This window comes from Carettochelys insculpta, chromosome 4, assembly GCF_033958435.1.
Source record: "Carettochelys insculpta isolate YL-2023 chromosome 4, ASM3395843v1, whole genome shotgun sequence".
Lineage (NCBI taxonomy): Eukaryota > Metazoa > Chordata > Testudines > Carettochelyidae > Carettochelys > Carettochelys insculpta.
In genome coordinates this window covers 72,821,663-72,837,996 of record NC_134140.1, presented here as the reverse complement: position 1 = coordinate 72,837,996, position 16,334 = coordinate 72,821,663, and the positions used below count along the sequence as shown (strand labels likewise).

Sequence of the window (16,334 nt, the reverse complement as noted above, 5' to 3'; positions counted from 1 at the left end):
AAAATAATTAATTAGGTGATGAGCTTTTGTGGGAGTGACCCACTTCTTCAGATCCGTCCCACAAAAGCTCATCACCTAAGAAATTGTTTTGTTAGTCTTAAAAGTGCTCCTGGACCGCTTTTCCCCGCCTTTTGTTAGTTTTAAACCTGCTGCCCTTCATTTCATTTGGTGACCTCTAGTTCTTACATTAGGGGAACAAGAAATAACTTCTCCTTACGCACTTTCTCCCCACCAGTCACGATTTCCAAGCCCTTGAACGTGTCATAACAACCAAACAGCGCCGCCTCTGGCCGCCGGGGGTAGCCTGCCCCCTGGTGACGAGGCAGCAGCCTTCGCAGAGCAATCCTGGCCTCGAGGTGACCTCCTCCCACCTGCCTGCTTAGCTGTACCATTCCGCTCTGGGCCAGACGCAAACGCAGCGCCAGGGGGCTCGGCTGCACCAAGGCACTCCCAGCCCGTCTCTGCTGCAGGCGTGCGGCCACCCCCGCAGGCTCTGCGGCTGCTCCTTCCCGGCTTGCAGTGCATCTCCGCCGCGCAGCGCCCGGCTTCGCCCGCTTCCTGCTTGACCCGGGGCTGGCCGGGACAGAGGCGCAGCGCGGAGGGAGTGAGCCGGAGGCCCGGGATGGCCGCGGGACGAGGGCTGCTGGCGCTGTGCGGGGCGCTCGCCGCCTGCTGCCTCCTGCGCGCCGGGGCGGAGGAGCAGGAGGCTGCAGCCGGGGCGGGCCGGCGGCGGCGGCTGAACCAGGAGGACGGCATCTCCTTTGAGTACCACCGCTACCCGGAGCTGCGCGAGGCGCTGGTGGCCGTGTGGCTGCAGTGCCCCTCCATCAGCAGGATCTACACGGCGGGGCGCAGCTTCGAGGGCCGGGAGCTGCTGGTCATCGAGATCTCGGATAACCCCGGCCGCCACGAGCCTGGTAACTGCCCCCCACCCACCCGCTAGGCTAGGCGCTAGGCTAGCAGGGACCGGCTGGGCAGGACTGCGCTAGTAGTGATACAAGAGCAACTGTATCCCAGGGCTATGGAAGTACCAGTCTGCCGAGACTCCAGCAGCCATTGAGCAATTATTTCTTACAGCAGTTAGGCGTCCCAGAGTCGTGCACTCGAGCAGCGTGGACTGACAGTCACAGGGCTTTGGGTTTTCAAAGCCCTCTGCCAGCATGATTGTCAACATCTTCCCTTGGCCGGCAGGGCTAGATAGATAGATATGGGGAAGCTTTTACCTGCAGTTTAGTTGATCGCATTTTTGAATGTTCTCACTGAAATTAATACTGAATGATTCACCTCCACTAAGAGGAATAGCCTGGAAAACAATGACCGTGCTAGGAGCTTACAGATGTCCCTTCAATGCGGTTGTGCGAAGGAATAACATGCACAGGCATGATGGAAGGAAATTAGCCTGGTTATTTCCTGACATAAAATCACCATTTAAAATCCAACATGTCTGTGTAGAAATCTGGGTCACCTTTTAGTGTGTAAAAAGGCTGCACTGTCTGTAGGAATGGTAGAAGCACTTATTGTTACAGCTAATGATGAGCAGTTGCACCGATTCCATTTTGGGGAGACAAATTAAAACGTTATAATTATTTATAGCTATCTTTCCAGATACAGAAAGCAGGTGTTCATGACTGATGTTTATAGAGTATTGGTTTATACATATACACAGTGCATTTCTGATCTGTGTAAATTTACTTATTTCCATAAACATTTATTTCCATACATTGTGTTTTTTGATGGCTCAACTCTGAAAGGTGCTAAGCAGCTGACCTCTGACCTATAGTCTTTACATTAGCACTGATCTGAATGGAAGATGTGAGTGCTGAGCACTTGTCAGGTTCAGGCCCCACATGCTCCCAGTTTTAACTTTAATTGTCTTTTTAACTTCAGGTTTATACCCCATCTGGCATTCTTTGGGAGGTATATTGTTTTTGATAGCATTATAGTTATGATAACCATGTTAACAATGTGAGGTAGTATGATATGATAGACAAAATAAGGGGAAAATACCCGCTAACACTAGCATAGTTTTGAAATTAAATGTAAGTACCAAAATTACAAGCAAGTGAAAAGTATTTTATCATTATGGTTGTGGCCATCATGATGGGAAGCCATATCTCTGATTATTATTTAATGCACACATTTGAATGATATATTGCTATTAGTATGGCTTGCTGACTTTTTTCTTTCAGTCTATTTAAAGTAGCAAGCCTCCTAGTTTTACAAAGTGTGGAGATGGAGAATATTTCAGTGGGAGCTCTGATGCTGCCCCCTTTGAACTCACTGCAAGCTTTGCTACTGACATCACTGGAAGCAAGATCAGGCGCTATGTCAGTTTCTTATTTCGTTCTCTACCAGAAATATTGTGATGGACCATGATAAGGAGTTTTCTTTGGGACTGATCCTGTAAATGACAGCAGTGAACATGGAGGATGTTTACCACCTCACAGGAGGATCTCTCTTTTGTAATTAAAATGTATACACTGAATATATTGTTTCAGAACCTTTGATTCAAATCAGACCTTGTGTAATACGATGCATCCAAGCAATTTTTAGCAGCCAAGGCTGAAAATTTGTATCTCTTCCCATAGATCGACCATGTAAGTTTATTATTGGATTAAAAACCTGAAGGTTTGATCCTCCAAGGCACTGAGCAGAATTTTCTTAGGATGTCTAGAGAGTAATTTCTTGTGCCTCAATATGTACACTAACTGAGGGTTGGAGCCAAAGTCCATTGACATAATTGGATAAAATACTAATGACTTCAATAGGGTTTAGATCAGACCCTGCCTGCCTAAATACTATTTATAGGCATTTCAGAAATGTCTTCAGTAGTAATTAAAATGCAAGAAACTTTCTTCAGATTAGTAAACAATGTCACTTTTCAGTTCCCTGTATATGCTTTTAGGGCACTAAAGAAATAGAACTTAATGTCAACGTTACCAGAAAATGTGAGTGTGGTTGTGCAATGCTTAGCTACACAAATAATCCTTGCTTACATCAGGAACCCCACTGAACTCTTTGGAGTGTGAAGACTGCCCACCCGAGTAAAGATTATTCATGTAATTAGGGTTTACAGGACCATGTCCTATATCACCATTTCCCAAAGTGTGGTCCGCGGCCCAGTACTGGTCCTTTGAAAAAAAAATACTGGTCTTTAGAAAATATACACATTATCACTAGGTACTATCATTATTGTGCATAAATAATAAACAGTGAAAATGTATTCATTTTTTATTTTTTTTAAATATGTGTTTATACTTTTGGGCCACAAAAAAAGGTACTGAAAAAAACCAGGTCCCAACTATATGAAGTTTGGGAAACCCTGCCCTATTTGATTTATCTATTATTAAATTATGATTTATGGAATTTTGTGTCTGGCTAAGGAATTATGATCCAGCCTGTTCGTACAATAAAAATACCAAGTCACTTTTTTTTTTTTTAAAACACAGTGGCTAGTAGGGCAGTGATCAGCACAGAGCTGATAACTGTAGAGCCCTGATAAGAACGCTCGGCTGTGTTCTGCATTATCCACTCAGCTCGTGCAGGAATGCAAACATTTTTTGTCTGAGTGTATACTTCAAAAAGTTCATATTTCTTACTTCAGGATTACACCCTTGAGTTCCAAAAGGAACATCTTTTTATAAGTAAAATCTGTACAGAATATATTTCTGTTAGTGTTAGTGATCGTAAAGGGAGAAAGAAGCACAAATCAGGACATCCTTTTATTATTGTACGAAGCTGAACCGATATTAGTTGTGATCAAGAGTGTTCTTTGCTTTATTTGTCACTTTTTAATACATGTAAACACCTGTATCAATATATGCACGCAGGCACAACATACATAAACATATGCCTCAACCTGTAGTTTTAAGAAATTATTAATGAAGTGAAACATCTTACTTTAGGTGCAACATAAGAAAATGTGAAAAATGGAAAGGATATTTACATATGCATGTACTAAATTACCCAAGCAACTGGAACGATTCTTTAAGGTCTCATATTTGCTGAGATAAATATGTTAAGATTTTTTTTAAAAAACCAAAACATAATATGCACATTAGAAACAAGACTGCCTCTTTACGAACAAGTCTGGTTTCTTGCATAGATGTATGAAATATCTTGGCAATCCTTTAAAGGATAGATTATGCACTCAGAAAACAAGAACTTTTTTGAGCTGTTCCCAATCTGCTAAATGTTAAAGGTAGGAGAGTGCCAGTGTTTACTTTGCCTTAAGTTTTACGAATTAAACACTCAGAGTGTATAGCATTTTGTCCATTCCTAGATACTATGCAATTTAAGTGATTTAGCGTAACATTTTTTTCTATGACTTTCTTGTAGTCCGTAACTATGAGATTGCATTCTGACTAAAAAGGAATAAATGTACTTTTGTTGGTGGCATTTCCTTTTTGAATACTACAGAATTCGAACAAGAGAACAGAGCCCATTGCCACTGACAGAAAAGGCATGGTTGGATATGTAGAAGTAAAAGTGGAAATGAAAATTCCTGTGAAGTTGGTTAGAGAGGGATAACAATATTGGTGGCATCAAATCCACAGTACGGTTAAGGAGATGGAGAAGAAACCAGAGTCAGCTGAAAACAAACAATTCATCAAGAAGGGCAGTTTTGTTGTTGTTAAGGTGGTGGAAGCTGGAAATGATCAAGGATGCTGTCTGGGGAGAGTTGTCTTTTTCAGCTAACCAATGTTCTCTTAGCTCTTGCTAAGAAAAGTAAAAGTGATGGAACAAGTAGATAGTGAGGTGTGGGAAATTCTGAGGTGATGATTGGGGATTCAGTATGTCTGAGAGTACCAGGGAAGATAGATACTGTCAATAAGGAACTCCTTTTTTCTGTGATGGGGATAATACATACAAATCTGGTCCTGTTTGAAGTCTGTGGCAAAACTCTGACTACAACAGAGCTAAGCTTTCATCCAGTGTTGTCTCTTTTGTAAAATGCTTGGAGCTTCTCATATGCGAGGCACTATAGATGCGTGGAGGGTACCTATTTGTTATTTTATGATACCGTATAAAAAGCCTTAGTTGAGAGGTTAAAGGGGACAAGATGAAAGGAAAAAAATATGGCATTGTTATTTCTTTAATGACTATATTTGTTGTCTTCGTCCTGTGTATGAAAAAAGCATTCTGTTTATTAAAAGCTACAGTATTTTGCTGTAATTCAGTTGCAGGAGAAATTGCCTGGTGTTTTAATGATTTCATGGAGTTTAAAGAGAAAACTATATGGGCTTAACCTCTGGAAATATTATTTCCTTAAGAACAAAGACATAGTAGATGCATAGGGAATCTTTGTGACTGGGGATAGCCAAATTCAGTGCAGAAGGTTTTATCTAGTGACAGCAGTGATACAGGGGCTGATTATCCACCATTTAAGTCAATGGGAATTTTGCCGTTGATTTAACTGAGAGCAGGATCTGGTCCATATCATCCAAAAGAATAGGTTTCTGGGCCCTGGAACCATAACTGCTAGAGTTAACTAATACTATATTACTACAGCATTTTGTGACTAAAACTTAATGTTAAAGAAGTAATCAAAATCTATTTGCATTGTTTTTTCACCCGTTAATCTCCTGATCCTTGTCCTCACTGAGGTAATTCTGCTCGTGATTTCACCATGAATTTTGCCTGAGGAAGGAACAAGCAAGTGCAGGAGCTTGCTGCGTGTCTTATTGCTCAACTCAGTGCACCTGAGGAAATGGTCAGATGTGGTAAAGGTCTCTTTGTGTCTAAATAAGTGGGCTGATTTTTCAGAAGTGCTTACGAGCCAGAAGATCCCTTAGAGCTGCACAAATGTGGAGTAGGAGTTGAACTTTTGATACCCATTTTTGATAGGTTTTGTTATTAGTTTTAAGACTATGTGTAGGCACAATGGTATTTGTACCTGTAAAATTTTAGGCATGTACACACTCTCTCCACCTCCACCTCTTTAAAGTTGAACTTTCTCCCCACCTCTTTAAAGTTGAACTAAAAATCAGGCCTACCATATATTTTAACAGTTAGTAAAGCTATTACCACCCAGCCAGAAAGCTCATAGTTGATGCTTACAGTGTCGGAGAGAGTCCATTTCACAACTCTGATATCCACAGAAAATATAACGTTTTTGTCCATAAGATAGTAAAAGTGATAGTAAGCAGTAGATTACTTGGCAAAATTGCCTGTGACAGAATTTTACTGCACCATCATGACCCATTTCATAATATTTTTAAATCCAGTTCTACGTATGAGACACTACACACATTTTAGAAGATGGGGATAAGTTCTCTCGCACACGCATACAGAGAAAATATGGGGGAGGACAGAGTCACTTTAGCACATGGTGAGAAGGATTCTGTGCTGTAACTCCTAAGCGATGATGCTCAGGAGGTACGGGGGAAAAGATGGGTTTTTGCCACTTTTGTGCCATATGTGCTGCTCTGGGAATGAAAATGCACTGGCGTAAATTAAAGTAGCCTGCTCCAGTTTATGGGAGCCTTTCCACAGGCTGCCTATGGGCTGTGTTACAGCCAGGGACCCCTATAGCATTGAATGCTACAAAGTGCACACACATTTGTCCCTGATCCAACATCTACTTCTAGGCCTACTCTTAACTTGGGGCTTTGGCGAGGTGGGTACTTAATTGGCTTTATGCTGCTCCTGTACAGAAGAAATTTTCCCTTGGCCCCTTATAACCTCTTTAAAGCTGTTATCTGCTGCTGCATTGGTGGGTAGGGGGCAGGAGAGCAGCTAGAGCTGGGCAAATATGTATGACCAGTTCAGCAACAGCAAAAAAGCTTTTTGCAAATTCATACAGATTCCACCAAATTGTTCTTTTAAAGGTCCCAGCTTCCCCCATTTTCAAACAAAATCAAAATGTCTCAATTTAACATTTTCAGAATGAAACATTTCAATTTTTTGGTTTGAAGACACATTTTATGTCAAAATCTCACTTAACATTTTTTAATTGAAAAATATTTAAACATGATACAAATTCAACAAAGAAATTCATATAACTGAACTCTAAGATTTTAAATGTTTTGGATACACTAAAAATGTCAACAATTCTTTGTTTTCAGTCCAACATGTAAATTTTTTTTTCTGACTTTTGATATTGCCATGATTCATTCAGCTCTGGCAGGGGCCAGAATCCAACCTGTGAGTTTAATCAAAATACTTATAACCTTGACTGAATTGATCAGAAAAACTTTGAATTAGGCAAAAATTCATCGTAGGCTAATGTTGACAGTAGAAACCACTTAAGCTTGTTGGTTGCTATGAAGTCATTAGAACATCAGCTCATTATTTATAGCTTTCTTGTTTACAGTTAATGGGACTTACTCATGTAGTGTTTTTATTCTTTGCTGTTTCTATCTCTCCCTCTCTCTCTCTCTCAATACAGTACTATGTGTTATTTGATTAGATCCATTGTCCCATGTTTTGGTGAGACATTTGTGCAAATTGAATATGGGAGGTGATTTGTTTTTAACACTGGACATTAAAGAGAGGCTCATTTTTATCGTATCTTTAATGTTTAAGTGGACAACTCTTTTATTAAGTGATATTGTTTAGCATTATCTTGCAGAAAGGTAATGGAGAGCATCGGGCCAGTCTCCTATAAAAAAGAGCACTGATGGTGGAAACTGAGGTTATATATTGCCAGGTGCACTGAACAAAGCTGGGAAGATTATAAATACAATAAAGACAGGAACACAAGGAAAACTCTTGGCTGTAACTGCAACATGAGATGCTGCAGAGTTACCAAATAACTTCATATTTTCTTTCTAATTTGTTGTTCAGTTTGTCTTTCTACAGCAACTTGTCCTCTTTAAACATGTGACAGCCTTGATCTAACATCTCTCACAATGACTCTTTTCATCTTCCGATTGCTTAGTGCTTAGTTCTTAGTCTTTTTAACTGGGACTCTATTTTTTCCCCTGCTTCCACTGAAAATAATGCCAAAGCAAACATTTTTGTTGTCATGCAAATTCACACATGCTCTGAAAATGGTATCGCTGCCAAAAATATCCCCTCATTCTCACTTTTTTTTTTTTATAAAAACCATCAGAATCATCTTGGGAGTATGGAGGAAATGAACCAAATGTGGGGAGCCACTGAAGACCTGTAGCTCCCAGTTTTACTGGATATTTGTCTTTATGAAAATAAAACCCCACAATAATACAGGTCCAGCTCATACCCAAGGGCCCTTATAAAGAAGTGACTCTCTGCACTTGGATCTCCTCTGTGTATATGAAAAGAGATGGTTACAATCTCTGTGGAAACCCTCTCCTCTTTCCCACCCACTCCTGCAGAGCGCTCCACACGTCCAGGGAATTTGCTCATTGTGAGGGAGCTGAAAGAGAGGAGGATGAGGCCAAGCCACCCAGCACTCAGGGAAACAGCCAGCACCTGTATTCATTTTCCTGTGAAACCCACTCTGTGTTGTATCTAGGTGGATTGGGGAGCTCTGGTGTAAGTATTGGCTTGCAGTATTCCCAGCAGCACAGTGGTGAGGGAGCCCAGAACCTATGTGGGATATCAGATTTCACAGTGCACAAACATGGATTGGAGGGGGTTATAAGGCAGACTCATGGTTGTTCTTTCATAGAAAAAAATCTCCCTACAACAGAAGAGTGTGGAAAAGGGCAATGTGGCCAAAATGGGAAACGTGGCATTTCCCAGCTCATATGTGGATATTTCCACACAGTTACAAACAATAATGTTTGAGAACCACCTGTTGAGGTTTAGTAATTGTGTGTGTTGCCATCTCTTGGGATTTTTTAAATCACAAGTCTCATCATATTTGGTGTTTCTCTTCAAGCCCCACCTCTGGGAAACAAGTGACTCTGAAAATCTCTGTGCATTTAAAAGAGAATAGTTCCAGCCTTATGGAAAAACTGAAAATGTCATCTGAATGTCCCCAAAACACAAACTCAAAGACAAGGTATCCGTCTTTTAAAAAAAGTCTCCTGGTTTTTAATACAATCACATGATTTTGGGGGGCCTAATTCATGGTGTAAGAATGTTTTAGGGCTGGCAACACTATTAATTCCTGCTCTTTTGGAGCCAAATTTTGAGCAGCTTTATGTGAAGCATTCAGGACAAATTATTTAAGGAGCTATTTTGCATATTTCTACTAATTTCCATATAGCAATAAACTTCAGTTTATGCTTTGTACTCCCTGCCCTAAGCTCATAGTGAGAGTCAGTTATGAAGTAGCACAGAACGTGGCAGCTGTAGCCATTGCTGGAGCAGGTGGGTGGATAATGGATGGGGTCAAAAGTGAGCCTCTACCTTATTCCAACTCTTCAGTTTGCTCCTGCTGCCTGCTTCTCTTCCTGGGGCTGCTGCTTTTCTGATGACCAGATCCAGCAGGAGTGGTGGTGAGATGACAGAAATATAGCTGCTGTGTTGCTGCTTAGTAGGCATCACCCCAGTTGCTCACAATAATTCTTGGTCATTCTGCTCTCAACTGGATGCATAGGCTATCAGCTGGGCTACAGGAATGGGTGACGGGACCACCAAATGTATGTGTGACATGGAGCAACAGCCCTGCTATTCCATGGTGGGCCCAGTTTTTCTCCCTGATGACAAATTAGGACAGGAAAAAAAAAAGTCAGTTCCATTAGAAGGAAACGGGGCATTCTGAATGCTCCCTTAGGTAAGCTGGACTCTGCGCTGTTTATTATTTTTTCCGTATATATGTTTTCTCCATTGGCAGATAACAATATTCCCCTCTTACCCAAAATTTGTGCTTCCAGCCTCATTTCCCTTTTCCAGTGTAGCTCAGCCCCCCTATCCAAGTTTCCTTCCTGACATCTCTAAATCAGGGGTTTTCAACATTGTTGTCTTTGTGGACGCCTTAACATTTTTGAGCAAAGGCAAGGATCCCTTTGGAAAGCTTAGGCGTAGTCTGCAAACTCCCAGGGGTCCATGAACAACAGGTTCACAACCACTGTTCTAGATGATTAGTTGGTTAAAAGAAGTATGTAACTAAGGAAGGCTCTAGGTTTATGATAGCCGGAGGCGGATTTGAAAGAACACTAGATATATGGGGGCATATTATTTGACTTCTTTTAAAATTCCCAAACACTGTCTGCCTTTGAAGAAAACTAGACCCCGTATATGGCACTGGGAAGGATTGTCCTCTCAATCAGGGAGAAGTCTGGGAATTTTTCATCTTCCTCTGCAGCTTGTGGGTGAGGGTCACTTGGTAGGAGCAGCTGGGCATGTCTCATTTAATCAATTCCCTGCCATTGCAGGGTTTCAGGCATTGGTGTGCCTCACCACCTCTCTGTTAATAGTTTGGCTGCTGAGGGCTTTCATCTAATTCTGCTGACTGGCTAGGAGTGGGACTGGCTGAGTGATGTTGGTGGCCTGTGGTATAGAATGGGTCATACTAGACCAGTGGTTCCCAAACTTTTCAGCATCACACCCCCTTTTTGTTTTTTGAGAAACTCTCATGCCTCCCTATGTCTTCTTTACCATCATCCAACCCCCCTTTTAACAAAAATTCATTTAATAATTTAAAATAAACACAAAATCTGGGTATAAACACTTTATTTAAAATTAAAAATAAGCACAAATAGTTTTTCTTGGCCCAAAAATTTAATACGGCCGAGGACTGCAATCTTTTTACGTTCAAGATCACTTTTTAAATGTCAGGGCAAGCCCCAAGACTCCATCCCTTTCTTGAGGCCCTGCCCTCTCCATTCCCTCCTTTCTGTCGTTTGCCATCCCCAGCCCTCATTCACTCTCACGGGTTGAGACAGGCAGTACAGATTCTGGGGTGGGAATGAGGGATTTGGGTGTGGGAAGGGGTGAAAGGTACAAGCTCTGGGAGGGAATGTGGGTGCAGGAAGAGATGGAGAAGGGGCTGCTGGCTCAGGGAGGGGGCTCCAGGCTGTACAGTGTTGGGGTGAGGTAGAATGTTGGGGTGCTGAGTGGATCCACAGACTTGTGGATGTGAGGGAGCAGAAGTTCAGACTGGGGCGTATGAGGGGCAGAGGGCGGGTGGGAAGGGCATATGATGGGCTCAGTATACAGATTTGCAGTGTGTGGATTGTGCAGTAGTGTTGTGGGAGAAGACTGGGGATGTGAGAGACTCAGGATGGGAGATTCCAGTATATGATAGGCTCAGGACTGAGGTGTGTGGGGGAATGCAGGGGTGTTATGAGGCTGTGGCCAGATGGGGGCATGTTCGCCAGGCTTCATTTTTAAATGAAATATGCCCAACAAATGTTTCAGTGTTACCTTTATTTATGGGAGGGGCAGAGAACCTGAACTCCTGGGGGTCTGGGTGAGGGGACAGGACAGGTCAGCTGGTGTCTGGGGTCTCAGGAAGCATGTGCACTGCTTCCCGTGCTCACACAGCTGCCATGTTTCCTGAAAAGCCAGGTCTGTTGCCTGCCGGCAGCTTCCTTCTGCTTGCTGCCTTCCTCTGGTGGTGGGGAGTGGGAGTCCCAGGTCCGCGCCTGCTCCAACTGTTCAGGCAGCACACCCTGGTCCTCACTCCGCACAGCCGCCGTGCACTGCCTGAGCAGTTGGAGCTGGTGCGGATCTGGGAATCCCACTCCCCCCCGCCTGCCTCCTGTGCAGGAAGGCAGCAGACGGAAGGAAGTTGCCGGCGGGCAGCAGACCCGGCTTTTCAGGAAACTCGCTGGCTATTAGGGGGCAGGGGAAGCAGCGCACACACTTCCTGTGATACTGGTTCTGGCATGCAGCTGTGAGACTTCCCCCAGCCCCTCGCTGCAGGAAGCCAATGCTACCTCCATTTTTGCAGGAGGTAATGCCAGCGTGGGCTCTTTCTTGGGGTAGGGCAAATTGATGAGGGGGAGGGGTGGCTGGCTCTCCTCACACCCTCCCAGGAATTTCTTCATGCCCCCCAGTTTGGGAACCTATGTATTAGATGATTTGATGGTCCCTAAGTCAGATATGCTTAAATGTAAGATTATTCTACCATTAGAGGAAATAAACAGGAAAGATGCTAACTTGCTTAAAACCAAAATATCCAGAGTGCTCAGTTTCTCTGCTCTAACCTAATGGGGAGGGAATTTATTGTTGTTCATGTAGTAGAAAGACAGATGCCGTGTGCTGAATAGGCATAGTTGCTGGAACTAGGGGTGCAGGAGGTGCTGCTGCTCGAAGTCACTCCCACCATATGCAGGTTTTACAGCTTGGCTCAAGCACTGAGCACTTCCACTAAACAATATTACTCCAGCACCTTGTGAGTGAGATGGTTATTTTTGTGACTTTTCTCCTATTATAACCCGTCTGTTAATGGCAGGTAACTGTCAGAAGGGCCAGGTTCATTTCCTAGGGGATTCCGTCCATAATGCAACCAAACCGGCTTGAGCCCCCAGCCAGTAACCTGTGGCAATCTCACCCTACCTGCTGGGTGCCTGTAAAGGCAGTACTTACCCTCCCACAAGCACGCAGTCTGAGGTGGAAACGGTTTGTTTAACAACAGTAGCCTAACATAAATTTACAGTGACGTGCAGTATTCCTAAACAAAGGAAAGAAAACTCCATTAAGCAAGGCATTGTCCCGTGAGTCTGCTGAATCAAGTCCCTTGCTTAGAGCTCTCTATCTGCACACCCCCGCTTACAAAGTGTACTTCCACCTCAACTCTCCACTCACAGTTCTGTCCGGTCCATACCAACCCAGAGTTCACGGATACATCAGCTTGGTGACTCTTGCAATACTGTGGCAAGATCCAACCCAGAGTTCACAGGTACATCAGCATGGCGATCCTTGCGACACTGGGGCAGGATAACCTGCTGGCCACTTGTCCAGTGCTCTCCACTGGCCGCCCCTTGCCAGTTGCTTACCCGCTGCTCTGTGGGTTTGGCTCTAGGCAAAACCCTGTGATTTCGGCTCTCCATGGCTTGAGCTCAGGGCCTAAGCACAGGAATTGCAATATCCACCAGAGTGGATTCTCACAAAATAACTATAGACCCCAACATTGGTCTGGGCTTTAGTTCTCTCTTTGAAGAGGACTAGTCAAACCAGATTTGTGGCTGTAGGACCAGAAAGCTCCCAGCTGTTTCAACCAGTACATCCTCCTCACTTCTGATCCACAGTGCTCTGCTGAGGGGAGCCATATGTGATTGACATCTTACACAACGATGGTGACTGTCCTGTATCTGCATAATAATTTCAAGCATTGGTGATATTCCACAATTCTTACACTGGGTGGTAACAGAAATTATGACTTTACAACAAGTTGTCTGTAATAGGAGAAACACCACTGCTTCATCTGCTACCCAGCAGGTCTTGCAAACAAAACAACTATTTATTTACACCCTGAAACTCTTCCCCTTCCACGTACACGATCTGTAAGGAACACATTTGTCAGATTCCTCCTTCTACATTCCTTGAACTACTTTTGTGCTGAATATGCTTTATTTTTGGAAGGAATGCCAACTTAATTACTCTTGGGGATAACAAAAAAAACTACTTCTTTATAAAGTTTTTTAGATTTAAAGGCATTTTCCTTCAAACAAAAAGGAAATACAGCTTTATCAAAACAAAAAGTGTATGTGCTGGGGTGGTTTCAGTAGTGTTTTCCTCACAACAACCAATCAAACGAATGTTACTAAGCACTATTTTACTTTATTTTTAAACACTTCAACTAAAAAAAAGTTTGGATGAATTTTTAAGGGCACATTTAAAATCTTTTAAAGTTCGGTTAAAAACAGAAGTATGTTGTGTGTGATAACTTCAAGAGTCAAATTGTGTGCTTGGATGGACATGCAGAACTCTTACTAAAATCCAGGGATCAGAACAGTCCTATTCACTTACAGAGTTTCAACCAAAGTGATCAATTTAGGTATCTGATCCTGCACAGACTTACACATGGTTAAATGTATGTGCTAGGAGTAGTTCTATTGGAATCAGTGGGTCGACTCACTGTGGCTGAATCTGCACTGGCCCCTGCTTCCAGAAGGGACATCATAATAAGCGCAGTGGAAGATGCAAATGAAGTGCAGATTAAAATGCCTCCCACCTAATTTTCATATTTCTGCAAGATCTCACTTCTGGAAGATCATCTTCTGGAAGCAAAAGCTGCCATGTAGATAGTGTTCATTCAAAAGGAAATGGGAGTCTGTGTGTAAGGTTAGGCATGCACATAGTTTTTTTTTGCAGGATTGGAGCCTAGTATTTTCACTCCAAATTGTACTCTAGTCAAGGTATTTAACTACCTCAATTTTTGTTAACAAAAAGGGATCATAGAGTCATATGAGTAGCTCTGTATGGTACATGGGAACCTCCTAGGCTGACATATTTCTCAGGGCTGAATCCAGCCATTTACTCTGCTAGAGTAGATGAGACTCTGGGCCAAGATCTCCCAAAAAGGCATTATTTTGCACCACTGACTCTGGTGTGGATTTTGTGAGAGAGTTCATAAAAATCAGGTTCTGGGCCTAGCTTTCTTTGGAGAACTGTGAGTTTTCTGTTCAGAGTTTGCTATTTACAGATGTATTTTAGACAGAATTGATTATACTGACTTTTTAATGGGAGATGCAGTCATTGTGATCTCTCCATAGCTGCAGAACTGATAAGGAATTTCTTAAAAACAAACAAACAAACAAAAAAGGCAAGCCTGTTGTGTCACTGACTTGGAGAGTCAGAACAAACCTGATGTTGTATGATGGAGACACTAATGCAGGGATTCCCACCTATGGGTCAGAACCCAAACATGGGTCATGATTAGATTTGTTAAGGGTCACCAGCAGCTTGGAGCTCCATGTGGCTCTTAAAGAAGCCATTTGCAGCTCCTCAACATTGCCACATCCAGCAGCCATCTCTATCAATAGAGAATCAATTACATATTACAAAGTCAGCTTCTCCACCTTTGATATTCGTAGTCATCCCAGGCAAGCCACTTAATAGACTCTTGCATGAAGTAATTTTCACCTCTCCACCCTTCCCCCTTTTGCCCCCCCTTCTGTTCTGTGTAGCTGATTTGTCAGTTTTTATTTTTTGTTTGTATTCTCCAAACCCCCAGCCCTCTCAGTCTCTGAGTGTGACTCTTCCAGCCCTCCAGCCTGAGTGTGAGTTCCCTGCAGCCCGAGTGTGACTCTCACCAGCCCGACCAGCCTCTGAGTGTGGGGTTTGAGTTGGGGGGAGCAGTTTGAGGATGAGGATCTTTCCCCCACCACAACTCAGATGAACTACAATAATAAAATTAACTATAATAAATGTAGTGTTATTTTATTTTATTATTATTAATGTATTTTTCCTTTTTCTATGAACTCTCTACTATGAATATATCAACATGTGGGGTGCAATTTTATAGTCTTGCCTCAGGCACAAATTTAGCTAGTTATGGCACAGCTTCCACCCCCTTCTTGTTTTGAGTTGTGTTGGGTCACCAAATCTTCCTGAATTGTCAGAATGGGTCCCTGTCTGGAAAAGGTTGGGAACCAGGTCATTGTAGCATGAATTTTGTAACGTGTCATGATTTTCTAAGACAAGAATACTGGATGAAAAGCAGCGGAATACTACTATGTGGTTCACAGACTATGAGCTTGATATTGTGCTAATTCCCCTTATTTGAGAAATTAACTCTTAAAAATTAATTACTTTTTTCCAGAAGCAGTTCTATGTTCTGTAATTTCTTGATCAGTTTCCTGACTCCTTAAGTAAGGCATGCGATAAAAGAATGCCCAAAATTCTGGTCTTTGGGTTTTTTTTTTTTAACATGAAAAAGTGCACGTGGGGGAGGGAGGACGAGGATACAAGTTTGTGTCTGTAAAAAATGGAGCCCAAGTTAAACAAGCAACCAAGTCTGGAAATTTGGCACTACACATAGACAACATATTTCTCATGAAGTAAAGAAACAAATAATATTGCTTTGGGCTGCATACTACGAATAAACCAGGTACAGTGCTTTCTCTCACAGGGTTTTCTGTATATTAAATTCTTAATTTTTGCTATAATATGTCTGATGTCCTTTTTCTCAGCAGGATCACTTGAAATGAAATTCTGACATGCAAGGTACCATAGAGCTCTAACAAAGATGTTCTGGAAGATAAAGGGTCGGGGTGGTAGAGTATACTAGGAAAGGGGATTGTAGCTGCCAGCTGTATTTGGAATCAAGAAATAAAGAAGTGAAAAGTGTGTCATTTGAGGCTGCCAATTTAGTTGATCAATATGGTGATTGTAAGCATGGGCATTGCTGAAGAGGCTGTTTTAATTTTGAAACAAGTTCCTGCGATGAAATCATTCTTGCCCCATTGAAGTTGATAGCAAAATTCCCTCTGTGAAAAGGCATGAGGCTAATGGCTGAAATTCAGCAGCAGAAGGATTTCATTCACAGTCTCAGAACCTACTTCAGGGTA

The 16,334-nt window shown here is 42.5% G+C and overlaps 1 protein-coding gene across 1 annotated transcript in view; it reads left to right on the top strand.

The window, feature by feature from the left end:
- Positions 1–408: 408 nt before the first annotated feature.
- The window catches only part of CPE (carboxypeptidase E), a 106,247-nt gene continuing 90,321 nt past the window's right edge, over positions 409–16,334 (top strand). The window contains exon 1 of the mRNA XM_074993066.1: positions 409–917. Within this exon, the coding sequence (XP_074849167.1) occupies positions 623–917 (295 nt within the window). The 5' untranslated portion in view covers positions 409–622. The remainder of the gene's footprint in view (positions 918–16,334) is intronic.